The 24,220-nt window shown below is 53.4% G+C and overlaps 8 protein-coding genes across 8 annotated transcripts; 3 read left to right on the top strand and 5 right to left on the bottom strand.

Annotated features, from left to right (window-relative positions):
- Window positions 1-234: 234 nt before the first annotated feature.
- On the bottom strand, window positions 235-2,766 carry VE01_04771 (uncharacterized protein). The gene is made up of 5 exons (XM_018274239.2): window positions 2,313-2,766; window positions 2,159-2,237; window positions 1,514-2,041; window positions 854-1,370; window positions 235-776 (listed from the first exon to the last, which is right to left on the bottom strand). The coding sequence occupies exons 3-5, from the start codon at window positions 1,788-1,790 to the stop codon at window positions 581-583; spliced, it is 990 nt and encodes a 329-aa protein (XP_018130980.2). The 5' UTR covers window positions 1,791-2,041; window positions 2,159-2,237; window positions 2,313-2,766; the 3' UTR covers window positions 235-580.
- Window positions 2,767-2,844: 78 nt separating this feature from the next.
- Window positions 2,845-5,498, top strand: VE01_04770 (uncharacterized protein; the record flags this gene model as incomplete). Its single annotated transcript, XM_018274238.2, has 2 exons — window positions 2,845-3,922; window positions 3,976-5,498. The coding sequence occupies exons 1-2, from the start codon at window positions 3,667-3,669 to the stop codon at window positions 5,496-5,498; spliced, it is 1,779 nt and encodes a 592-aa protein (XP_018130981.1). The 5' UTR covers window positions 2,845-3,666.
- A 295-nt stretch (window positions 5,499-5,793) lies between these two features.
- Window positions 5,794-8,307, top strand: VE01_04769 (uncharacterized protein; the record flags this gene model as incomplete). Its single annotated transcript, XM_018274237.2, has 3 exons — window positions 5,794-6,229; window positions 6,280-6,637; window positions 6,695-8,307. Exons 2-3 carry the CDS (start codon window positions 6,442-6,444, stop codon window positions 8,305-8,307), a joined length of 1,809 nt encoding a protein of 602 aa, XP_018130907.1. The 5' UTR covers window positions 5,794-6,229; window positions 6,280-6,441.
- Window positions 8,308-8,453: 146 nt separating this feature from the next.
- On the bottom strand, window positions 8,454-10,913 carry VE01_04768 (uncharacterized protein). The gene has a single exon (XM_018274236.2). The coding sequence runs from the start codon at window positions 10,230-10,232 to the stop codon at window positions 8,562-8,564; it is 1,671 nt and encodes a 556-aa protein (XP_018130906.1). The 5' UTR covers window positions 10,233-10,913; the 3' UTR covers window positions 8,454-8,561.
- A 2,938-nt stretch (window positions 10,914-13,851) lies between these two features.
- Window positions 13,852-14,956, bottom strand: VE01_04767 (uncharacterized protein; the record flags this gene model as incomplete). Its single annotated transcript, XM_018274235.1, has 2 exons — window positions 13,852-14,542; window positions 14,613-14,956. 2 exons carry the CDS (start codon window positions 14,954-14,956, stop codon window positions 13,852-13,854), a joined length of 1,035 nt encoding a protein of 344 aa, XP_018130911.1.
- Window positions 14,957-15,856: 900 nt separating this feature from the next.
- On the bottom strand, window positions 15,857-16,300 carry VE01_04766 (uncharacterized protein; the record flags this gene model as incomplete). Its single annotated transcript, XM_018274234.1, has 2 exons — window positions 15,857-15,905; window positions 15,957-16,300. 2 exons carry the CDS (start codon window positions 16,298-16,300, stop codon window positions 15,857-15,859), a joined length of 393 nt encoding a protein of 130 aa, XP_018130910.1.
- A 3,534-nt stretch (window positions 16,301-19,834) lies between these two features.
- Window positions 19,835-21,889, bottom strand: VE01_04765 (uncharacterized protein; the record flags this gene model as incomplete). The annotated part of the gene is made up of 3 exons (XM_018274233.1): window positions 19,835-19,947; window positions 20,031-21,479; window positions 21,709-21,889. The coding sequence occupies 3 exons, from the start codon at window positions 21,887-21,889 to the stop codon at window positions 19,835-19,837; spliced, it is 1,743 nt and encodes a 580-aa protein (XP_018130909.1).
- Window positions 21,890-22,450: 561 nt separating this feature from the next.
- VE01_04764 (uncharacterized protein) lies at window positions 22,451-24,171 on the top strand. Its single transcript, XM_018274232.2, has 3 exons — window positions 22,451-23,207; window positions 23,268-23,461; window positions 23,511-24,171. The coding sequence occupies exons 1-3, from the start codon at window positions 22,575-22,577 to the stop codon at window positions 23,923-23,925; spliced, it is 1,242 nt and encodes a 413-aa protein (XP_018130908.1). The 5' UTR covers window positions 22,451-22,574; the 3' UTR covers window positions 23,926-24,171.
- Window positions 24,172-24,220: the final 49 nt, after the last annotated feature.

Here is a 24,220-nt window from a genome sequence, read left to right as displayed (position 1 = left end):
ANGTGTGTGTGCATGGGATTTGGCGTCTCGGTAGGTAGCATTGTGGGAAAAGACGGGGCGTTTCGGTTGGTTGGTAGTGAGGCAGGCATCTTTGATATTTTCGGGGGCCATAAGGGTGATAATGGCAGGGTTAGATGGATAGGTCTTGTCTGTCTGCGGAGGATAAACACGGGACGTAACTTAACTACTACAGTAAGTCTGGATATATGTAGCCAGCGTGTTATAATAATATTAGTCTGTTCAACTTTCTTCGCTGTTTGGTTCGAGTGAGATGCAGATACAGATTCATGGTACGGAAGTGTGAAGCGTGGAAAGTGTGCGAGAAAAAGACATGGTGCACAATGGCACCACGGACATTAAAATCCCATTCCAAGACCCATCTATATGCTACAAAAAACCCATCCCCCTAATCAGGGACTTCCTGCTGCTGCTGTGGTCCTACAACGAACGCCAAAAACAGGCCAAGGCACCAAGTTAAGTATACTAAGCAACACCCTAAAAAGACACGGTAGAAAAACAACAGTATCCCCTTTTTCTCAATTTTCCAAGACGCGGAAAACAACACACGGAATGATACGGTCTATACGGCGGAATATCCGCCCCTCGATCCGCTGTCCTGCACGGTGTTGAAGACGCGGCGGGACCAGTCCTTGGCGAGGTAGGGGATGTCGCGGATGGTGTCGCCGTGGGGGAGGAGGTCCCACCCCCTGGCGCCGTAGCGGTTGTAGTTGAGCCAGGAGCCGAAGATGAGGTAGGCTGCTGTGGATAGGAATGCGCTGTTAAGTGTTAGCTTGTTTGCCCCCCAGTGAACCGAATAGAGGTTGGGATGGTTGGGATATGGGGGGTGACGAACATAATAATAAACCAAGTGAAAAACCCCCAATTCCCCTTCTCCTTCCCGCCTCCCCCCCCGCCAGAAACATTCTCACAAGCATACTTCGTCCTCCACTCCAGCGTCAACACATCAACCTCCCCCTTCGCCCCCTCAGGTCCATACTTCTTAAACACCAACGACTTCGTCGCTCTCGTCGTGCTATTCCCCTTTCCCCCCTCCTCCTTCTCCCCCTTCTCCTCTCTCCTATACACATCCAACACACTCTCCTCCTCCTCCTCCGTCCCCTCCACCTCAGGATCACACAGAAACTCCACCACCGCGCGCTGTTTGCGCCCGTTATACGAACCCCCGTGTAGTTCCACACGGATGCCCTCGCGCGCTTGGTCGGCGGGGGATGGGGCGGTGCGGAGACGCGTGTAGGAGGCGTCGAGGAGGGTGCCGCCGGGGAAGTTTTGCAGGTCGCCTGCTATGGGGATGACGCGGGAGATGGTGGTGGATTTTTCGATGGGGTTGATGAGGCGCTCTATTGCGCAGACTGTGGGGGGGTTAGTTAGGATCCTTATTTCGTTTTTCCGGTTTTCGTTTGGGTGGTGGTGTGGTAGAGTGGATTGGATTGGGAAGGGGGGGACAAGGGGAATGAGGGCAGGGACTGGGGAAAGGGAAAAGGGAAAGACAAACCTCTCGTAGGCCCCGGACACCTCTCTTCCTTCTTCGCATCACTATCCGGCACCAGCGGCCGACAGATATTAATCGTATACGTAGTATTCAAAAACGACGGCGGCTGCTCCACGCCATGCATGACCGAGTGCGGTCCATCCAGCGCGCTGAGATCGAAGTTATGCTTGTCCGCTAGCATCTTGGAGCAATCTATCGTCCCCAGCGCCGCGGCGGAGAGGGGGAGGAGGAGGAGGGAGAGCAGCGTCGGCATTGCCATGTTGGCGGGGGGGATGTGCATCCTGCGTGGTTGTGGGTGGGAGCTAAGCTCCGGGGATTCGGGGATCGAGATGCAAGGAGGCGGGTGGGTGCAGGTGGTGAGAGGGACGTGGTATGAGGACTATGTATGTCCGTCCGTTTGCTTTCAGTGTGGTGGAGGTGAGGGGAGTGTGTTGCGTGCTCCTGTCGCTGTCGTCGCTGTCGTCGCTGTTGCTGCTACTTGGCCCGTCTTGGTCATGACGAGGTGGTCGCTCGCGTACGTGCTTCTCTGATCTGCCAAGGAACGTCACTGGGGGCCTGGACTTGGCATCACGTGCTAGACTTGAATATGAAATACAGTGAGGTTCTTGGATATATTGAGCTTGAATATAGGTAGGAGGTCGTTATTACTTGGCTTTTGTCTGGGTTTGATCTATTTGGTGGTGCTGAGAGGCGTCGAGGGGGAGATGACGAGGCACATGACGAAGGCCTGGGCGTTGTGTTGTATTCAGCATTTTTGAGAAGACACGCAGATGCGCACATGGGCAGCAACGGACATACGTACAACAGGAAGGTGGTGGTGCGGTGCCTACATCCTTCTCGGCATAAAGGGTATCTGTCTTTGCCAATATTAAAGGAACAACTCCCTGTCGCCGAGCTTAAAGGGTATATTATATATATTAAATATTACATACTAGTCGAGTATTATTGACCTGTCAAGCTCGCGTATATCGTGTGTGTGTGTGTGTGCTTGTCTGTTAAGCTTGAGTTGTGCAGTGCAGTACTGGCTGTACTGTACATACGAAGATGCACACTCTTCATACATCTCCAGCACCGCCATATATACTCACACTTCACCATAGGGCTGACGCTGACCCGACTCGTCTTACGATTCTTACTACTCTATTTGATCAACAACCCAGTATCTGCGGTCAACTATCCGTGGTGGCTGTTCACCTCGTGGTCGTGGCTGTTCATGGCCACTCATGGCTATTACCACGTCCATCACTTACCTGTCATGCCCCATCGTGGCTGAGAAACCATCGCATCCTTCCCCCCTCTCCCCCTCCCCCCCCCCCACCACGAACTATCTTCACCGGTCCTTTTACCAGCCGCGACGTTGCACTCCCACTCGTGGACCATCCCTCCCTCTGCAGCAAGCATGATCCTTCCGACCTCACCATTCGTCGGAACAGCCAGGCATCTCGCTCCGGGCTGTGCCATCCTGGTTCGATATGGAGCATGCATGGGCGATTACCCATCGTCTGGGTGGCCACACTGTCAGCCCTTCGTTCCCGCGGAGGGATTCATCGTCGTGGTCGTGGAGCCACTGCAGCCAGACGGAGCTGGTGGGCTTCAGGTACATAAGCTGAGTGAGAGTCCCGTCCCATAGGTAAATCTATTTCGGGATTTGCGCCATTCTTTCTCTTCTTTCGAGTCAACGCGTTGTCGGGTTTTTGCAGAGTATATGCTCTGGATAGATACTGTTTCTATACTTTTTATTCCATCGGTCTGAGATACGACTTGAAGCGCGAGGTGCTGTATATATCTTATTTGGAATTCGTGGCAAGGCTCCAGCAGAGGTAGCGCGGGGGAGCGCATCGCATTGCGACAGAGAACACGCAACCGCCGTAAGCCCAGCCCAACGACGACATTTATTGATCGCAAAACGGCGACGAGTTTCTCCAAAGCGACAGGGGGATTGAGCTATTGAACAAACTTTCGAAGAGGGCGCGAGTTTGCGACTCAGCAGTCGAAATCTATACATGCGCCAAGACCACCCACCTTCAATGCCGAGATGACGGATGTGAGCTTCTAGAACGACGTGTCCCGAAATTACCATCCAATACCTTCTGCATACGATACGAATAGTGCCGGCGCAAGCGATTCATTGCAATTAGCTCTCATTCCAATTAATCATGGTTGCGCCCACTGGAGTTCCAAAGCAGCCAGCTGCGATACTAGCGATGCGGGATATGACCTTTACAAAAGCGCCATTATACAAAAGGACTGACGAATGTCCACAAAACTATGCGCTGTGCCCGTCATCATTAAGTGGCGGATGCTGTCCCAGTGACCACTCTTGCGGAACCAGCAGTTGCTATGCGACAACACCTACCCCGCTATCTATTTGCACACAGCTTGGATATCAGGAGTGTAGGCTCGTTGACGGCGGTATGTATATTTCCTCCTTCTATGGGATAGAATCTCGGGCTAATCTCTCCCAGGTGGATGTTGTCTGCCAGGTTACGCATGTGCGAGCAATAGCTGCATTCCGACCACGAGCTCGACAATAAGCACGCCTTGCGATGCATCATCTACTCACTGCCCCGCCGCCTTCGGTGGCTGCTGCCATAGTACCTATGCCTGCGGCCAGGGATACTGTTACGCGACAGCACTTTCCACAGTCAAAGTAACGGTCGTGACAACGAAGACGGATTCAAAGGGCCATGTTGCAACAGTTAATACCGTCATCAGTACCGCATATATGCCTTCAACTCAACCCACATTGGGGCCTAGTCCAGTAGCAACAGCAGCAGTCCCCAGATTCACGCCAACTACAATTCCAATCGCCAAGGTAGCGTCGACACCAAGTTCATCATCCGGTCTCTCAAAAGGTGCTCTCGCCGGCATCGTAGTGGGGGTAGTTGTAATCCTCATCGCCATCATCGCAACAGGCTGGTGTGTGCTGCGGCGCATCAACGCCGTAGCCAAACAATCCGAAGGCCACCGCACCTCCGGCTCCGGCTCAAACCGCACGCCCATGTCCAAGAACCGTGGCCCTAACGGCGGCAACAGCGGCGCCCCGGGCTCGGGTCCAACAAATGTCGACTTCGATAATATGTCCATCGACCCCCTAATGATGACTTCCTCCGGCGCCGCAACCCCCCACCTCTCGCGCCCTACCCCAACACACAACTCAAGCTACGACACACAGATCACTCAAGCTCCCGCAATCTCCCCACCCATCCCCAGCCCCTACGCCTCGCCACCCCTAGGAAACACGCAGGGCGGCGGCTACCAAGCCGTCCCCCTAGGAGACGCGCAATACTTCGACACACGCCACCACTCCGGCCAAGGCAGTCCCAGCAATATCTCGCCCTACTCACCCGGGTACCCTACCTCAGCATCCTGGGGCGAGCCAGTCCCAGACCCAGCGATACGGGACCAAAACCTCCGCTTTGGAAGGATCAGCAATCCGTCGCCGGGAGGGAATAGGCATTGGTCGCAGATTAGCGATGTCAGTGCCCTCTCAGCGGGAAGCGGGCCGGGGATCGGGATCGCGGAGTTGGATCAGCGGAGTGGGTTGGTGGAGATGTCTGAGCAGGAGTCATCTGCTGCTGCAGGCGTGGTTGCTGGTAGCAGCGCAGCGAACCGCTCCAGCGTAGACAGCCACAAAAAGACCAAAAGTTTCGAATTCATCGCCCACCGCCGCAAACGCAGCAGCGCCGGCTCGGGGATGTCGCAACTCCTCACGCCCCCCCTTCCGGGGGGGCAGAGCCCGATTTTGGAGAATGAAGCTGCTGAGACCGAGGCGGAGGTGGGGGCCGGGGCGGAGTGGGAGAGGAGACATCGCGCTACGAGGAGTGAGGAGGCGGGGGAGAGTGGGCAGATCGTGTATGCGCATCAGGCGGAACGGAACAGTTTGCCTACGCCGGTGGTGGCCAGGGGGGGTGGGGTGGGGGATGGGGGGTTGCCGTCGCCGGTTGGGGGGGTGAGTAGGAAGCCGGTGGGCGGTGGGGGGGTGTAGTGAAGTTGGAGAAGGGGGGAGGGGGTTTGGTGTGTGATTTGGAGGCAGTGTTTTTGTTATATGAGAGCGGATTGGAGTATACATGGATGGTGCATTGTTTTTGTATTGATTCTTGGGATGGGGATGAGAGAAAGGGGCATCTGAGCGAATGAGCGAATATACCAAACGGCGTTGGATGGGTGTGTAAGTACATTTGGATATTTTATATAGAACGATATATGATTGGAAAGCACCAAATTTACCATATATATATACTCTCTATTTCAACTATAAGTATTTTGATTGTTTTGCCTGCCTTGGTCGTTGTCGGGCCACGGTTCAATTTTTCCCCGACAGTGGCTTGTACAATACAACACTTCTAAGAACGGCTGCGCCACCATCGTCAACTCGGTGAGTTCAAACCAGTTAGTAAACTTGCTTCACTCTAGACACACCATATTTCCTGAAATCCAAATGCAAATCCTATCTGTAACAAGGCTACCTACAGTGGAGCTGGCAGTCAGCCGCATCTCATCTTGAAACAAAAGATGGGCGAAACATCTGGTCTGCATAGAATCCGGTGTTCGCAGTGGTTACATGCGGATTAGAGCGTTTCATGTCCTCCTGCAGACGGTTATCACCTGAGACTAGGTCAGCCCTGCAGACCGATTCTTTGGGAATTTGCCAAGTGGGGGTTCTTGTTTATGGGAATGGGTGGAGATATAAAGATCTGAAGGTGTGGGCATTTTGAGGTATTTGTACGTTTGTCAGGGTTGTCGGGGTTGAACTGACAGATATATAGACCTGAAGTTGCCTCATCGTCCTGTTACGGCGCGAGCTTGTTATCACATATCTACCCTGCATTTTGCTTACTGGGTGTTAACTCATCTTCTAAAATCTGATATTCAAGAAATCCAAAGGCTACAGCAGTGCTGGTCCAAAACCAATATCAACGCCCTCAAACATGTCCCTCCCATCCTACAAAGACGCCATCACCCCCCTCGACCCCCTCGACTTCGTCGCCGCCTACCTCTCAACTCACGATCTTCTCACCTGCTCCCTCGTAAACAAAAACTTCAACACCGTCTTCGCAAAATATCTCTGGACAGATCCCCTCCGCATCATAGGCAACGGCGCCAAACGGATCCCCTTCCACCTAGGTCCGTCCTCCCCTTACCACTATCACACATCCAATCCCATCCTAACCAAAACTATAGAAAAATACCGCCTCTTCAGCAAATCCATCACCACCACAAGAGAATCCACCAAAAACCTAGTCCAAACACTAGACTACCGCCAGCAATGGATCCCAAAGATGTACGCCCTTCCCAAACACGTCAGCCAGCGCGCCCTCACCATGGACGCCGGGTACTGGAACTCCCAACGCATAGTTTACAAGCTCCTCAGCTCCCTCCCCGCTCACTTCCACCGGACCAAATTCCTTTTCCTGGATGACATCGAGTTCCCCCTCTCCCTCCCCCAACCGCCACGGGAAACATGTCATCCACTCCTCCTCAGCCTGCGGAACTGCCAGAATATCGCCACCATCCTCCTCCCCGAGGACGCAGCAGACTTTCTAAGTGAGATCATTTACCTGGATATCTCGCACACCGCCCTCCGCGACGCATACAACCACCCCACCTACCCCCCAGCACACCTCATGCTCCCCTCCCTGCGCATCCTAAAACTCCGTCACGTCTCCCTCCTCGACTCCGATCTCCGCGCTCTGCTGGCCGCAAGCCCGCACCAGCTGCAACTCGCTAGTCTCGATGTGCGGGATAACAAGCTCACCGACGGCGTCATTCCCGATCTGGAACAGCACATCGTGTGGCGCATTGATGCCACCTCCCTAACCACTCCTCGTCTTCCAAACTACGGCGCTACGACAGAGCAGGGGAATAAATACCTCGAGTCCCCCCCTGCCTACTCTGAGCGCCCTCGAACAGAGGAGGAGCACCAAGAGACCTTCATCCGCGACACCCCCCACCCTCCGCCCGATGATCCGGAGTCCTTCACTAAATGCGCGAGGGAGCATGGGGATATGAGTGATCTAATCCCCTTCGCGGGGCTAACAGCGTTGTACCTCTCCGGGAGCGGGTTTACGTCTGATGCATTTCTAAGACTGGTTAGGGCGAGTGATAGGATACAGGTTCTCGATCTCGATGCTCCCTTCAAGGAGACGAGGTATTCGGCGTCGATCCCTGCACCACCAGCTACAGATGAGGAACAGGAGGATGGACCAACGCACCCAGTAGAAATAGCGACGCACTACCTCTCTCTCGCTCTCTCTCCCCGTCTCTCTACCCTGCGCGCGCATCACGCACTGGTCACTCACTCCACAACCTCCTACCACCCAGACACAAACCCTCACCTATCATCCCTAACACTAACTTCCATCCCTCCCCTCTCCCCTCCCTCCCTTTTAAACTCACTCAAAACCTTTCTCCTAGCCGCTGCAACACAAGAACACGCCATAGCACTCGCTCGCTCAAGCGGAGTTGAAGGGGGGCGGCGCGGCGCTAAAGTACGACCTGGGTTGCGACATCTGAGGCTTGAGCTTGGGGCGCAGGTAGAGAGTGTATCGGGGGATAGGGATGCGGATGTGGCTGCTGCGGCGGGGGCCGGGGATTTTTCGTTTTTCGATAACCCCGCCACAACCGCGGAGGAGGGGGAGGAGGGGGATGGTGGGAAGGAGGGGAAGGTGGGAGGGAAGGAGGAGAGGGTGGATGTTAGGGCTGAGTTGAGGCGGTGGAGGGGAGCTGAGGGAGGGGGAGAGAGGAGGTGGGGTGGGAGGTTGGAGGTTGTTGTTAGGGGTGGGGAGGGGGAATAGGTCGACGTGTGGGGAGGCATTAATGATGGGTGCATGATTTAGATGATTGAATGAATAAACCCCCAGTTCGGAACACCATCCATAGTCGAGGAGCTGCAGTTGCATGTTCTTCACAGGGGAAACAAAATTATAATTCAAAAAACACACTCAAATCATAAAACGTATCAATTATTATAATATACCACCAAAAACACCAACAATGCATCACATCATCAACTCCCCACTCCGACACGTCCAGCGCGCCCCATCATATACTACACCCCCGCAACAGCCCCCGCATACCTAACCCCCCTCTTCCCCATCTCCTTCCTCCCCACCGCCTCCTCGGGCCACACCCACCCCCTCGCCCTCTTCGCCTCCCTCTTCTCCGCCAACTGCGGCGCAGGCATCCACTCATCCCTCGGTAGACACTTCCTCCTCGTCCCCTCCGCCGGGGCCCCAATCTCCGCCTTCCACCCCACCTGCCCCTGCAGCGGCGCATCGCGCGCAAGCATGTGCAGGTAGAACAGCGCGAGGAGGGCAGTCATCTTTACCTCCGCCCCCTCCTCCGCGTCGGAGGCGGAGGCAGTCTCAGCGAGGGGGATGCTGGCGACTTCTAGGTACCCGAAGTGCGGGGTTGCTTCCCCGCCGTTACGGACGACGACGAGTTCAATCTCCGTCATGATGAAGCCGTAGCGGCACCCGTGCTCGCGCATGCAGCGGTGCAGGTGCGCGAGCCCGCGGAGGTAGGCGACGCGCTTGTGGTTGCCCTCAACGCGCATAGCGGAGTTCCAGCGATCGAAGGACTTGACAAGCCCGACGACGCGGCCGAGGCCGCGGCCGAAGATGAGCGCAGAGGTGTCGTCGGTGTAGTTGCTGACGAAGCTGGCGTCTTGGGTGGAGGAGGGGGTGGGGGCGCGCATGAGGAGGTGGCGCGTGCCTTGGGCGACGGCGAGGGCGGCGTTGAGCTTGGCGGCGTAGAAGGAGGTGTAGATTGCTGCGAGCTCGGTTTCGGTTTCGGGGTGCGTGGTGCGCGGGGCGGAGGGGGCTGGGAGGGAAGAGGCGGGGAGGGCGACGGTGAGGAGGGCCGCGAGGCCGGGTATCGAGGTTATGGTTGTGCTGGTGAAGGAGGTCCAGGGGCGGATCTGGCGGATGTCCCACCAAAAGTGCTTACTGGCTGGGTCGCGGACGTGGATGTTGAGTTGGCGCACGAGCGATGGGGTTGGGTTTGGCGCAGTGAGGAAGGTCTGTAGCGTCGTGGTGGGCTCGTCTGCTGGTGGGGCCGGGGCGAGCTCGAGCTCCTCGCAGAAGTCGTCGAAGGAGATGGAGTTGCGCATTGGCGACGGCTCGCGGGGGGGCGCGGTGTAGTATGGCGCGGGGACAAAGGTCTCGGTGCCAGCGGTGGACGAGATGTATGTCGGCATCTGGCGGTAGGTGGGGAAGCCATACTTGCCGATGGTCTGGCCGTCGAGGCTGCAGCTCGAGGCGCGGCGGAACTGTGCGTCGACGCTGCTAGTCATGGAGATTGGGGAGCACAGGGTGGAGGAGGAACGGCTGTGCGAGGGTGTCGCGAGCGCAGCAGGCATGTATGTGATTGTCTCTGGGTTGGTGTAGCTGCGGCTGTGGCTGGGCTTCCAGGTGCCGGCGGTGCCGTTCTTCTTGACGCGCTTGGCGGGCGACTCGATGGCCTGGTCCTGAGAACGGATCTTGGGGAGGAGCAGCGGGCCATGCTGGCGGATGGGCGACTTGATGGGGGTGGCTAGCTGGATGTTGGTGGTGTCGGGCGAGGACTCCTTGGAGTACATGGACATCTGCGAGGAGAGGGAGTCGGCGCGGCGGTACGCCGGCTGATAGCTGGCCTCTTGGAAGGCGAGCTCATAGGAGTAGTCAGGTGGGGTGGCAGGGCCGAAAGAGAAGTTGTAGTCGAAGGACATATCGACGGCCATGTTGGAAGAGACGGGGGGTTGGAACTTGGAGGGGTTGTTGATGACAGCGACGTAATTAGACACTATCGATTAAGACAGGTAGGTAGGTGTATCTGATTCTGGAGCCAGCTCCTAGTAAATCAAGACAATCAAGTATGATAATTTTTGGTATAAAATAAAATAAAGGGACCAAGGAGATTCGTCGAGCGCAGCTCGTCCAAAGGAAAAAATAAAAAAGAGAGGGAAAGCGAAGAGTCGGAGGATATTCTCTGTGAGGAGAGAAGTGAGAAGGAGAGAACCAACGAAAGGGATGGCCGGCGACCAGCTGCTACTTATCCTCATGCCTCGACGGAGCGCTCAGCGCCAGTCGCTCGCGCCGGTAGGCAGGGATGACGAAGAGGAGCGCACGATGAAACGGCGGCGAGCAGCGTCGACGACCACGAACACGGCATCAGATGGGTTTCTTGGTCGTCAACAGCAGACCCGGCGGGCCTCAGTAACCGCCTCCTGCATCCATCCCGTCGTCGTCGACTCCACTCCGCAATGAAATGGATTCCCCACCACAGCGTCTCTGAGTCATATTTAGAATGCAGACTACCGGAAAGTATGCATACTAGAACCCCTACCCCCCGCGTTCATCTGCACGGCGCCAAACGCCCTTTCTTCGCGGCGCGATCACGGTCTCTCGCGGTGGGGAGGAGACCGCGGCGCGCCTCGCGAGACGTCGCGTCGCCCTATCGTATCTTATCGGTGTTATCGCAATCGCGGGCGCGAGTAAAAATAACCTTTGTACCCTTATAGAACCCTCATTGGTGTGAGACTGTGGAGTGGGGTGGAGTGTCAGGGTACTCAGCGCTTTAACAACTATAACACAGGCGCTTCGCGAAACCGAGACGCTGTCTTGTCGCTGTCGCTGTCGCAAGGTCTTCTACCGCGACCCGCTGTGTTTGCGAGATTGTTCAGGAGTGCTGGGCGCGTGGAAGGCGGCTGTGCACAACTAAGCATAGTAGTACCTGGCCCTGTGGTGCCCTGTGGTGCCCTGTGACGCTTCAGTACACGCTTGTGTCAGTGTCTGTGTGTCGTGTCATGTCTGTGCTCCACGTCTTCAACACACCCTGAACATCCTGAGGGCGGTTGACTGAGAGTCGGCGGTTGGAGTTGGGGCCGGCGCGTGTTTGGAACAGCGCGATGCCATGGCGACGTCGTGGTTGGCTGGCTAAATGCACGCCAATGCCAGGTAGTGGGAGGCGACGCGACGGTGACTCCCGACGTGGTGACGGCGCGTCAGTCTCGTGGGGAAGGGCGGGCATGGCACGATTGGATGAGAAGATCGAGATGTTTACTGTGGCGATCGAGTCGGGTGCGGGTATTTTGCGGGAGCCGTGTTTCATGTTTATGCTCGAATCGTGATTATCGTCGTCGCTGGTCTTTTCGGCTTCAAGTTTCTGGCTTCTGACTCAGAGGCTAGAGATGCAGTGCAGGATGTCTGCATAGAGCTGCATAGAACAGTCTTGGTATACGACAGCTGTTCACCGTATACAGTAAGCATCTGCATGTTTTGGTCCACGGCATCTCGACATTCCATCTCCGCTCCTACCAGAGACCTCGACGGTGAGGGATATCATCGTTTCTCCGACGGGCTTGCTGTGCCGCTTCTTACCAAGGAATGTAGCTCCATAGCTCATGCTGCTCCATAGCTCCTGAGTTGGAGAGCTACGGGACTCGGCATCAGGGTAGTAAGTTTGTATTTGTCATTGTATTTTTTGTAGCTTGTTATTGTTGATGTCGATATTGTTGTTGATGTTGATGTTGACCTCGACGTTGATACCATCCAGCTGCTTTCTCACACCCCACCCCCTCGGATTGAATCCCACATTCCACATTCCACACCTCTTTCTCCCTCTAAGCCACCCCCTTCTTCCCATGGCCTGGTGTATGGCCTCGTGGCGACCTTTTTTCTCACCCTTTGCTCCCCTCCGGTCTCTTTCTGGCCTCGGCTCCCATGGAACAGCCTCGTCGCTCTCCCCCACCCTCCTTTCAAGTAAGGGCCGTTCCTTTCCCAGACAGACCGCCTCATCGCTCCTTCCCTAGAGAACAGCTTTGTTGTTCTTTCCTTCCAAATGACAGCCTCATTGTTCCTTCCTTCCAAGGACCAGCCTCGTCGCTCGTTCCCTCACCGAACAGCCTCATCGCTCCTTCCTCTCAATAACGCACCCGTCGTGCCTTCCCTTCAATAAACACACTCGTTGCTCCTTCCTCCCAGTGAGCAGCCTCGTTCCTTCCTCCTAGAGACTTCCCTCGTCGCTCTTTCTCTCAAAAAGCAGTCTCATCGCTCGTTCCCCAACAGCCTCAATCGTTGCTCCTTCCACTCAATGACAGCTTCATCGTTCCCTCCTCTCAACAACCAGCCTCTGTTCCATCCCGGAGTAAACAGCCACCTTGTTCCTTTCCACAATAAACAGCTCCATCGCTCCTTCCCTCAATAGGCACTCACCCCTCCCTCGCCCATCCCCCTCCGACTTCCCGTGACCTCCCATGGCCTCTCCCATTCAAATATGGCGCCCTCTAAACGCCCCGGCCTTGAAACGCACTTAACCCTCCCCTCCATCTCCAAACTCGCATAACCCATCTCCAGACCCGCATACCACCTCACTATGCGCGTCATCTTCCATGCCCATCCCTCGCCGGTGCCCGAGGTGCGCGACCCGGCCTGTGATGTGGCCGCGCGTGCTTCGGGTGTAGATGCGGTCGCAGCTCGGATGTGCTGCGCCCCGGTGGTGACGAGGGGGGTGTGTTTCGGTTTTCTTGGTTTATTGGTAGGGCTGGAGGGGGTTGGGGGGGTGGTGAGGAGATTCGTGGGGGTATGTGGTATGTGGAAGGGGGAGGTTATGGTGTATAGTGAGAATGGGAATTGTCGTCCACCATCTTCTAGTTCATGACTTGGGGGTCGAGCGGGCTATATTATAGTATGCAGATTGGTTTACCTGGTGGTTAAAATAGTTCCTGGTAGTTGTATTATTTATGATATGACTTTTATAAATAAATAAATAATGTCATGGTGGTAATATTATTTTTAGTGGCTCAAAAATAAAACCCAGTATCCAATTCTCCCTCATCAATTCCTTCTGAGATAATATACAAGACAACGACACAGAGAGGCTAAACTGACCGATAATATAAACCCCAGTAGTGATTTTAATAATGACAACCCCCCCATGATAAATATCCAGCGAGTATGGCTATTAATACCATCATCTCCTCCTAAATCGAACACAATAGCCACCCACCCTCCACCACCATCTCACAACCAAGATAGCAGACACAAACCAGAAACTAAACAGATAAAAATCGATTTCTAATAATAATTATGGCAAGCCTCCTATGACTAATACCTAATGAGAGAGATGTTGGCATATTCTATCTATATTATTTTGCCGCGCCCAAAACCACAAACCAAAAGCAAAACCAGATATCCCCCATTCTTTCCCAAACCCCACCCAACCCCTTTCTAAGTATTGTTTCCCCCATCTTTCCCATTACCGCATATATATCATCCCATCCCATCCCATCATTATCCTCTGTCGTGCTTGGGTATCATAACTCTCATCCCCATCTAAGACCTTCATCCCCACCCACCCACTCACAACCCCCTCTCCCTCTCCCCCTTCCGTCTAGCCTGCTCACAAATCGCCTTAACATCCCCCCTCTCCGCCTCCCAATCGCCCTTCTTCCCCAGCCCCCCCAGCCTCTCCAACGCCTCCGCCGCCCCCGGCGCATACGCCGTCCGCTTCCGATCCGCATTCGGCTTACTATGCAACAACAAATGCGCCTTCAGATTATCCTTCCGGTTCTCCTGGAACCGCTTCGGGCAGAACGGACACCCGACGTCGCGCGGTTGCGTGTGTGTCAGCATGTGTCGCTTCAAGTGCTCCTGGCGCTTGAACTTCTGCCCTTTGCTCTTGCAGTCGGCTTGTGTGCATTCGAAGTGGCCGGCGGGGACTTTGGTGGCTTCGTAGCCGTGGTCGGACATGACGATGGTGGGGCTGTGGGAGGGGTGTTTGCGGGAGCGGCGGTGGTCGCGGCGGCGGCGCATGTTGATGGGGGGTGGGAGGGCGGGGGCGGAGGAGTAGTTGTTGTAGGATGAGGGGGCGGAGTGGGAAGGGTGCGAGGTGGCTTGGACGGGAGACATGTAGTAGCGGGGTTGGTCGTCGTAGTAGCCATCTAGGGGAGGGGGTGTCGGCCGCAAGGGATCGAAACATGTCTGGCCTGGGCTCACGTAGTGTTGTTCTGGGAGGAAAGCTGGAGAGCTGATAGGCAATGGAAGTGGTGCGCTACGGAGAAGTTAGCAGTGGGTCGTTGTGGATGGGTTTCATGGTCCTCGATTGGGGTGTAGTGACTTACTGGAGTTCATAAGTCATATGATCTTGGCTTGCAACGCTTCTATGGAAGGATTCCGGATACATCATCGACGGATCTCCCATGCTGAGACTGTGGTTAGAGGGGACGTTGAACTGATGGGCTAGCGAGCTGGTGAACATGTGAGACGGCGAAGGCGAGAAGCCGTCCCTGTCGTAGGTGCCAAAGACGTCGCTTTGCGACGGCGACGGAGTAGCCACGTCCCAGGACGTTGTCGACTCGCCAGAGCTATAAGAGTCGAAGGATGCGGTGTTGGAGAGGTTTGAATTGTTGTGGTGAGTATAGGGGCCTCCTTGATTCATGTGGTCATCCATCGGGCTGATTGCCATGATGAATGAGGCGGTAGGGAGTATAGGGGTGTTGATAACGGTTTAGGGAGTATGTCAGCAACATGTACGTCGCCATGGGCGCTGCATCTCGGTGATAAACATACGAATCGGAGAGATTGAGAGGAGACACAGCAGCGGGATCTTGAGGGGCTCGTCAGGGATATCTTTGAAAGAACAGTGGTTGGAAGGAGAGCGTCTGAGGAAAGATTTGGAATGAGAAGGAGCAGATGAGAGTCATTTATACATTGCAGCGAGAAGGACGGGAAGAGCCATGTAAATCATGTTGTGCTGGAACTAGCCAAATTAGATGCAGACTTACGGATTGGGTCAGGTCTGTCTGGTTGATGGCTATAATTGAACACTCTGCGTGTTGTACGCCAATTCTAAAACCTCTTGAGGTGGTCGGGGGACTGTGCGGAAGCCTCTCTTGCTCTCCTCTTTGGGATTAAAGAGCAAGGAATGCCAACTTAGTCGTCTAGTTGGGATAGTTAAGAATTCTTGGGGATGCTGCTGGTTTCCACAAGAACCTTGGAGCGTTGATCCTGTAGTGTACCTTGCATCGAGGCAACAACCCCTTGGAGGCGGGCGGATCACATAGAGAATGGAGAGAAGACCAGATTATTCATTCTACGCTTTATGTTTGTAAAAAAACAACATCCTGTCTAGGTACCCTTTTTCCTTTCGCTGTTTGACAGTGCAAAAAAAGCCCACTGTCCGTTATGCCCACTCATACCACCCATTTTGCCAGATCATAAAACGCAACGAACTGCACGCCACTTTTGCGCCTGTTGTTTTGATCGAAGTGCTAAATCAAATGTTACCTATGGTTCTCTCTAATTAATATTGTAGACTTACTATCTTCAGGTGCAAGGAAGGTACTTCGTTGGTATGTACTTCTTTTCACGAACCGCACCCGCACTGTTGGCGAATCCGGATGGCAATGTCAACGCTATAGATAGTAATTAGTTTTGCGTTTCATACATGTCTCAAAGGTACATACATTTCTCGTGCGATAATGATATCGCTATTCACAGGGTGTAGTACTCTTGAAAATGTAAACCAGACACAAAAGCCTAATGTCGTAGCAATGAACGGCCATGCGACGAAGTACAATCCATTGCGGATTAAGTTCGAGCCGGTCTTGATGAATCCCCACCATGTTTTATCAATTGGGACAACTTGGCGGATGGCTGGAGGGACGTGGATGGCTGGAGGGACAACTTGGGCGATGCTTGGATGGTCCATTTCGTCTTCCACTTGTAATGATGATTTGGTACTGAAATGATGTTTCTCGTCGAGAGAAACATTTTCAAAATGTCGCCTTTCGTCTTTAAGTATGGCCATGTCGTCTTAGGAAGGTGCAGTTGCGATGTTGCTGTTGTTTTGTTAAATCAGATGAGAAAAGAGCAAAGGCGTATGGACTCACCACGCCATGTCATTTCATCCCCAGACCCTGACAACTCTGGGTTGCATCGAGGGTGGGCATGAATGCCGTGCATGAGCAGGCTAAGAGGAGACATCCGTTCCAGCAATTCTACTATTTCCGGGTTTTTAGTATGGTACTTGTTTATAATTTTTAGCTGGGATGCTGGCCCCAAGGGTGTTTGGGGAGTTGGGATGATAATTGGATGTACCTTTTGAGACTATGATAGCCGCTGGTCTCAGGCTTAGCAGCGAACGTTAGAGCCTTGGAAGCAATCTGCTAGGTCTCCGAATGTTCGGTGTAGCCGCGTCTTGCCTATTTTGGAACAGTCTGTCATATTTCTGTGCGCCCAGTATCGTGATATTAGAGTGTCTCAAGGCTGGGCCTAACTTCAAGAAGAGCAAGCACGGTCTCCGCTGTGGATCTAGTTCTGTACCAGACTTGAGTTTTGCGATGCATCTGATGTGCAGACTAGCACCGTGGGTCCCGCATAGCATCTGACGGCCGCCGCCAGTCACAATGCACGTCTTGGGACGAGACTCCTCCAGTAATGGACGAGCATTCTGAGAGTAGCTGGGGGCCGAAGTAATGGAATGATGCAATTGGAAAGTCTGAACGAAGCCAGTCCTCAGAAAGGTACCCTAAACCAGCGACACTCAGTCCTCGAGCGGCCTAGATCTGGTCACTTTTTGTCTCCAGGACGGGATTGAGATCGCTTAGCGCGACTGGCATCATAGAGTAGGGGTCTAGAGCGATTCTAGTGGTGTCCCGGCGGGACGGTTCGTCTTGATCACCATCCTGCAGTGCGACAGAAAAGGTGGGGAGACGTGAGACGATCTGGACAGATGTGGTTACCTGTGTTGTACAGTACACTGCTGTGCTGTACATACAGAGGCAGAGGACTCGTACAGAGAGTCAAGCTAGCCCCCGAGACTGGTCATTTTCGCTCCGAATACACCTGCGAATACACCTGGGGATATTGTATGGATGTACTGTGTATACTCGGTCGAGATGCACCACCGACGTAATGTCTGTACTGGAAGAGATTGGACCTACACCACGAAGTAAACAGTCCTAGATCACACGCGCTAGACCTAATTAGGAGCTCGGTTACGAACTGGGCTCCCGATTACTATGGCAGCCTAGCCCATAAGGCACCTCTGCCTTCGAAAAAAAAATCGGCCCCCAGCTCTGCCCACCGAATAAATACCTTGTAGACAAATACCTCGTAGGGTCACGACATGAACCAGTTGGGAAAGCGCATTGGTGGGGGTGACGGGTTGATGCATCTGGTGGGGCCAGGACCCCGAAAACCAACATCCGCGCTGTCTTGACGTGTATGGCTGGCTGATCTTTCTGGTATGTACTCCGATATGCACTCCGATATGTAGTATCAGATAGTTGCAGCCGCGACTGGAATCATCCCGTCTTCTCTTCATTCTCTTATCTTTATCTGTGTAATCAGCGCGTTTAAAATGTGCGAATGAGTGGTAAGCTACTCACCATGCATACTTGGTTCACAGTCTGGATTTGCGACCAGTGTTGTTTGTTGATATGCGCTTCAATTGTGCTGCACTGTACGTACTGTGCAGTACAATACGATTCTCACCCGGACCACCTCGGTTCTAGCAAAACTAACATGTCACCTTGCTTCGCCACTCACCGCAACGATTAAGTCATTAAGGCTGGAGATCTAGCAGGCAAGTGGACGCGGAAGCCCAAGCGTTTAATGGGATCTGACAAGGCAACAGAAGGTCAATTCTGACCGGGCAAGATGAGAGTTGGTGTATGCTTCGGTTCGGATCGGCGCCATGGTTGACATTTACTACGGCTTCGGCGGCAAAGCCTTTTCTCCCTCCTGGCCTGGCCCTTGACCGCTGTTTATAATGCGGGTCTCTATCATAACTCGGTAATGATGGCGTCTGCTCTGTGTGCGGACATGCATCGGTGTGTTTGCTCTTCTGAACTGACCAACAACAAACATGATACTTCCAGCCTTGTAACACTTTCAAGCCATGCGGTGAAGGTATGCGCTCGGAGTCTCAGACTATCCATTCCACACAAGGGTCAAGCAGACAATTCCTTTGTCTGAGCTCCGACTTCGCCACTCCCTTGAAGCCTCGTAGTGGTTTTTAAACATCGAGCCAAGAAACACCCATCCGAATCATTTGACCTGGTCTATGCACCAGAGTTCACAGTGCGGACTGTCGGCTTCCCTAAAAGACGTGGAAACATGCCCAACCCAGAGACTCGGAAGCCGACAGCAACGTACTAATGCCGGCAAAAGCGTTCGACTTCTTGTCACTTCGTTATTGAGTGGATTTCCGACCTTCCGCGCGGTTGCTTCAGGCGCCTTTACCCCAGCAAATCCCCCTCCAGGTTACATCGCTTCCACGAACCGAGTCCACACTGGCCATATGCAGGGCTCCGTGATCAACCCATTGATCCCTGTAGAGGGCTCCACACACCCTGACGCAATGCTGATCAACCCTGTACTGTCCCCTAACTCGTACATACTGTATCCTGCGGTCTGCACAGTTATCACTTTGGAGAAACAAAAGACAGAGTTCTCATAGGATCCATGTATCGGTTTCCAGGCCCTTCCCTGTCAACCATTCTGGCGGGACAGTCTCACATCTGTTTCTTTGTCAACAATTCGCCCGTCTGGTCTGCTGACACGGCTTTCTTGTGTTACAATGCATTCTCATCAGGTGGAATGGGCGACGCATGGCGTTCCTCCACACCGGAGTACAGCCGTATTGACCTGCGGCTGCAGTACGGTTCTGGTGATCTCAACGGTTGATCCCGAAGACGCCACTACTGGTTCATTATTCTCGATGGCCGCGGCTAATGAAAATTCTGACCTGTTCCGCTGTGCAAAGTATTATGTAGTGTTTGCTTATCGACCGAGGCAGTAGCTTGCGCAGTGCTTCACTTCTCACATTCCTGTGTCCCCTCCATTGTTGGTTGTAATGGCTAGCCATCTGCCCTTGAAACATCTGCTCCATTTACCAAGGCTCTGTACAAAGCACGTATCCCCCACGCCCCCCACATAGAGCTAAGCAGGCAAGGAGAACGATCTGGAGATTAGGAGTCCCGCGGAAGAAAGCTGGTGAAGAGGCCATCAGCGAATCCTTCCATATGGGTGGAAAAGTTGGTCTCAATTAGTACATAGAGAACCCTGCATCCCCCGACCAAGCATTTTGAGACCTGGGGTCCGGATTGAGACTCGGGGTCTGGACACTTCAGCAGTACATTCACCGACACAGCATGAGACGAAACACAATCCCACGAGTTAGTCTGTTTAGCTTCTAGGGGAAATCCCACCGCGGCAATTCAATGTTCAGCGGTCTTCATGCGAGGGGGCATTTGCCGGCATAGTCTTTTTCCATTGTTGCTAAAATAATCCGGCTTTTTGGGCGGAATGGCCTGAAACCGTGACTCAAAGTCGCACGCTATTCTTGCATCAAGCCGTCATCGTCGATCTCATCGGCAAAAGCATCTGCCATTTCCTCCTCCGTGGCTTCGAGACCTTCCGAACTCCTGAACTTCTCGTTCTTTGCCTCGGCTGTGGAATGATTGTTAGTAAACGTGGCCACGTATACAAACTCCCTAGAACTAAGTTGCAGGGACAGGCAAGGGAGAACTTACTTTTAGCCTCGATCCTCATGTTATCCTCCACCTCGCAGTCTTGCAGAACTGAATCATTCCCCACGACTGAGCGACGTCCAAGAATAGATCCTGAGATCTTACACCCCTTTCCTACCACGGCACCCTCCATCAACACACAGCGGAACAGCTTCGCGCCCTCCCCGATCTGACAATTGGCGCCAATAACACACTCCTTGACAGCCGAGCGCTCCTCGACCGTCACGTTGTCGGCCAGAAGACAGTCCTGGCGAGTCACCGTGCAGCGACCTGCGATACCCTGCGGATATGCAACTTTGCTTGTGTGAGCGAGCGGTGAGGCGTCTTGACGGCCAACTTGGTCAGTCGCCTCCAACTTGGCAAGTTGCAGCGAGATCATGAGCAGGAGCGGCGCTGTGTCCACGCGTCGAATCACAGGGGCGCCGGGTGTGCCGTAGGGTTGGGATTTGTGGATGTATGCGAGGAATGGCGGTACGATCAGTGGATCGGTAGTAGCTTCGGTGGTGCTGTTGTCTTGGGCGTCGGTTTGTGGGCTTTGCTCGGCGGCGGAGATGGTGATGCTTGACTTGAGAGTCTCGACTCTAGATACCGATGTAGTACTGATAGCGGCAATGTCTATATCCTCCTTTGACTCCTCGTCCCTCTCGAGGGCTTCCTCGTCGTTACTCGGCTCTTCGCCGTGGAAGATTTCGCGCAGCCCGAGCCTCTCAGCGAAGCCACTCTGCCAGCTTGCCTTGGCCCACCAGCCGATGACGTCCTCACTGAGGTTGTCCATGTCGTCGTTCTTGTTGATCATATCAAGGACCCAAGCTGGGAAAATGTAGATGTGCGCATCGCGGTGCGTCGTGAGCATCCGGACATTTCCATGCTTGGCGACCAAACTTTGTCGTATGGGCAGCATGTTCTTCATCTCGACGGTATCGTTCAGCGTATCCGTCGGAAACGACAACACGACCTTCGACGTATCGCGCAACAGTGAGTTTTGGTGAGGCGGTACTGGACCTTGCTCGATTGGTGCCGTAGCCAGGAAATCGGTTTCTTCTCCCTTTACTCCCAGTTCTCCCTTTGGTACTTCAATCTTAGTTTCATACCAGACTCCCAGTCCACCTCTCCTTCCTCCCTTCTCACCACCTATTGCCATCTTCGGTCCGTTGAACTCCTCTCCTCCGCCGGTGGCGCCACCTAGACCTGCCTCCCTGATCATCCATGTCTCGAGAAGCGCCTCTCCGCCTAATTCACAGACGAGATCACAAGGCAAGACAATGAAGTCGCCCTTGATCTCTTTAAGGACCTCTGGCAATCGGAAGATCTGTGCCGTTCCGGTGGTCTGGTCCAAGTCTACCGGTGCAATGAGATCCGGCTTTGGTGAAGGTAATGCTGTGAGGTGTGGGTTGGTGTTTAACGCTGCTTGGATTGCTGGGGCGGATGCTGGAGGTGCAACTAGGTGGATCTCTATGTGACAAAAGTTAGCACAGCGTCACAGATTCCATATTATACCCTGATCTGTTCGTCAGATGCCAACCTGGCATCGACTACTAAGACTACTGTGAAAGAAAACGCCAACAGTAGCCATTTAAATCACGTGCAACGCACGGTAATAATAGGTCATTGCCCAATAAAGCGGCCATAGAAGCATAAATGAAGACAGAGAATATAATGACATATAAAAAGCGGTCCATACTTGTGATTCCCATGCGGTAGCAGAAGTCTAGGGGGTACCAGACCATGGGTCGATTCGCGATCGGCAGAAGTGCCTTTGGCGATTCCTCTGGCTTGGAGGTGAAGGTATCGAACGAAACTCCCGGCCCGCAAAGGATTATGGCCTGAAAGCCAGGCGCTGGCATCGAAAGGGCATGAGGCATTGTGGCGGGTACTATTATGGAGTTGACTTCTACCGTTGAGAAGGGCTAACAAGCACGGTCCCCTCTGGCCTGCTTTGGACTGTTTAAACGTCCGCCTGAACAGATAAATGTGGTAGACCCTTCGAATTTACCAATTTCACCGCCGAAAATCAAGTTCAGCTTATGTCGTGGTATGGTCGTAGAGTGTTATGGCCCGTGAGTCAATCTGATATCAAATCGCTGGGCTTCAAAAATTTGGATACTTGTATCACGTGCAAAATTTGACGTTTGGTGTCAGATGTCCATAGCAACGAGACATGAACCCACATCATAGCCGCAGACCGTTTTATTGTGCTAGCGGCTGTTATTCTAGCAAATTATATTATATCAATAATGAAGCATAACGATTAATTAACCATGTAACAAAATTTTCTAACTATATAACCGGGATTCTTGCTTCTCATGATCACATTGTTGTGTACATACAGTAAGCCGGGGCTAAAGGATTCACTAGTGCGGCTGTTGGACTGGCGACCGAGGCTTTGGAAACCAGCGAGGCTGGGGAGGATGTCAACAAAGTCACACTCTCTAATACCCCCCTCCTCTCATCCCCAGTTGTTGCGCCAAACACCAATCTTACATATAACCCATTATTTCTTGTAAAATCTTAGTTTGTGAAAGCAGATGAGCAAAGCGGTACACCCAAATGCCGCCTCACGATGGTTACGATCGCCCATCGCGGCGGAATAGAGGCCCGGTTGGACATTGGATGCCCCTGATTTTGACCGTAGCCGTCGCGACGATTGGATTCGCAACGTGGGTTTGGAGCGAAAGGGACGATGACGACGAAGATAAAGATGACCACCGAAGACGCAGAGATGGACGCAGAGATGATTATCGCGACCCCCAAGGACCTCCTCCGACATACACTGACCCACGATCCGGAGAGCAAGGCTATGGCGCACCTCCAAGACACGCTGATGAGCCATCGAGCTACGTAGCTCGTGCATTAAAGCGTACGCCCAGCCCGCAGCAATTCCTCGAGGGCGCCAGTCGAACTGTCTCAGCCGGCATAACCGCGGCTGGCGCGGCGGTTGGAAACGCTCTGTCGTCGATCAGAGAGGAGGACAAGAACGCTTATAAGGATCACAAAACATGGTCAGAGGAAGCTGAGGCGCGAGGAGCTGGAGCTGGCCCGGCTGTACAAACCAAATCGGTCGCGGCAGCCGGAAAGGGGGCATCCAACAACGGAAAGAAGATCAAGGTCGCTGTCGTGGTGTCTGCAGATGCGGATTTGGACGGTGTCGATGATGGTCTGGACTACAGTCAAACGCATGCAGTATGTATACACTTTCCAGGAGCTAAAATGCGTATATTCGAGTATCTAACATAATTGCAGTCTATCCTCTCCTACCTGCCACACAGCACCGACTTCTCACAAATCCAGCTCTTCGTTCTAATCTTCTCGCCTGATCTTAAGCACCATCCTCTAGATGCTGCCGCAGCAAAGCCTGCGGGGTCTCTCGGTTCCTCGTACTCCAACATTGATCCCGACCAGGCTCTGACACCCGCCGAGGAGGGCGAAAAGGCCACGTAAGATATATCCCCGTCTATTCTAGACACCTTGCTAATACCAGCCCAGTGAGCTCGATCCAGACACTCCTGCATTCAACGCGCTGTGGACAGAGGCCGAAGATGTTGTCGAGAAGAAGACGATGATTTTCCCGTTCACAACGCAAGGCGGACATGTTCATATCCTCCGTCACCTTGCCCCCGATGTCATCTACTTACAGGAGGCATTGAGCGGAAAGGAGGGAGATGTGATCACACACCTCCAAACATGGCTACGTGGTGATGTTGTGGTCGTTGTTGGAGGAGACCATGGTGTTGGCGGCCTCGCCGATAGTGAGTCGGAAGCGGAGCAAGCTACCCCAGAACAGAAGGTAGAGAAATGGTGGGAGAAGGAGGAGCGTGTTGGAAGGGGCCGTCACGTCTTTGTCGTAGAGAACCTCCGGGTTGGAGATGACTGGTCAAGACGGATTGAAGGCAAAGACTGAACTTGAACTGGAACTGTTATGTTTGTATGATATTTAGCCACAGCAAGGCAGTATTTCTCTGATAACGGAATTTGGGCGCATGGGAAGCTATTAAACTACAGTATAGCTTACAGTAGTTTTGGGCTAGAGTAGTTAAATTACTCTAGTTAAAATAACCAAAGTAGGCTAGTTATAGTAGATATAGTAGTTATGGCAGTTATGGGCAGTTATGGTAGTCACAGTCGTAGTCATAAAATATCACGTGGCATTCGGACTTAGTTGCGGCTCGTCTTCGTTTCAGACTTGGCTGTGGATA

Source organism: Pseudogymnoascus verrucosus, assembly GCF_001662655.1.
Source record: "Pseudogymnoascus verrucosus strain UAMH 10579 unplaced genomic scaffold scaffold_18, whole genome shotgun sequence".
Taxonomy (NCBI): domain Eukaryota; kingdom Fungi; phylum Ascomycota; class Leotiomycetes; order Thelebolales; family Thelebolaceae; genus Pseudogymnoascus; species Pseudogymnoascus verrucosus.
Note: the sequence above shows the minus strand (reverse complement) of the source record. Positions and strands in the feature narration are given on the sequence as shown.

Bases quoted from the DNA above. Each gene is read 5' to 3' on its own strand.
- VE01_04764 (XM_018274232.2), top strand. From the start codon at position 22,575: ATGCCGCCTCACGATGGTTACGATCGCCCATCGCGGCGGAATAGAGGC. The intron at 23,208-23,267 runs GTATGTATACAC...ACATAATTGCAG, and splicing joins ACTACAGTCAAACGCATGCA to TCTATCCTCTCCTACCTGCC. The intron at 23,462-23,510 runs GTAAGATATATC...ATACCAGCCCAG, and splicing joins GAGGAGGGCGAAAAGGCCAC to TGAGCTCGATCCAGACACTC.
- VE01_04768 (XM_018274236.2), bottom strand. From the start codon at position 10,232: ATGGCCGTCGATATGTCCTTCGACTACAACTTCTCTTTCGGCCCTGCC.
- VE01_04771 (XM_018274239.2), bottom strand. From the start codon at position 1,790: ATGCACATCCCCCCCGCCAACATGGCAATGCCGACGCTGCTCTCCCTC. The intron at 1,371-1,513 runs GTTTGTCTTTCC...ACCCCCCCACAG, and splicing joins GTGTCCGGGGCCTACGAGAG to TCTGCGCAATAGAGCGCCTC. The intron at 777-853 runs GTTCGTCACCCC...AACACTTAACAG, and splicing joins TTCACTTGGTTTATTATTAT to CGCATTCCTATCCACAGCAG.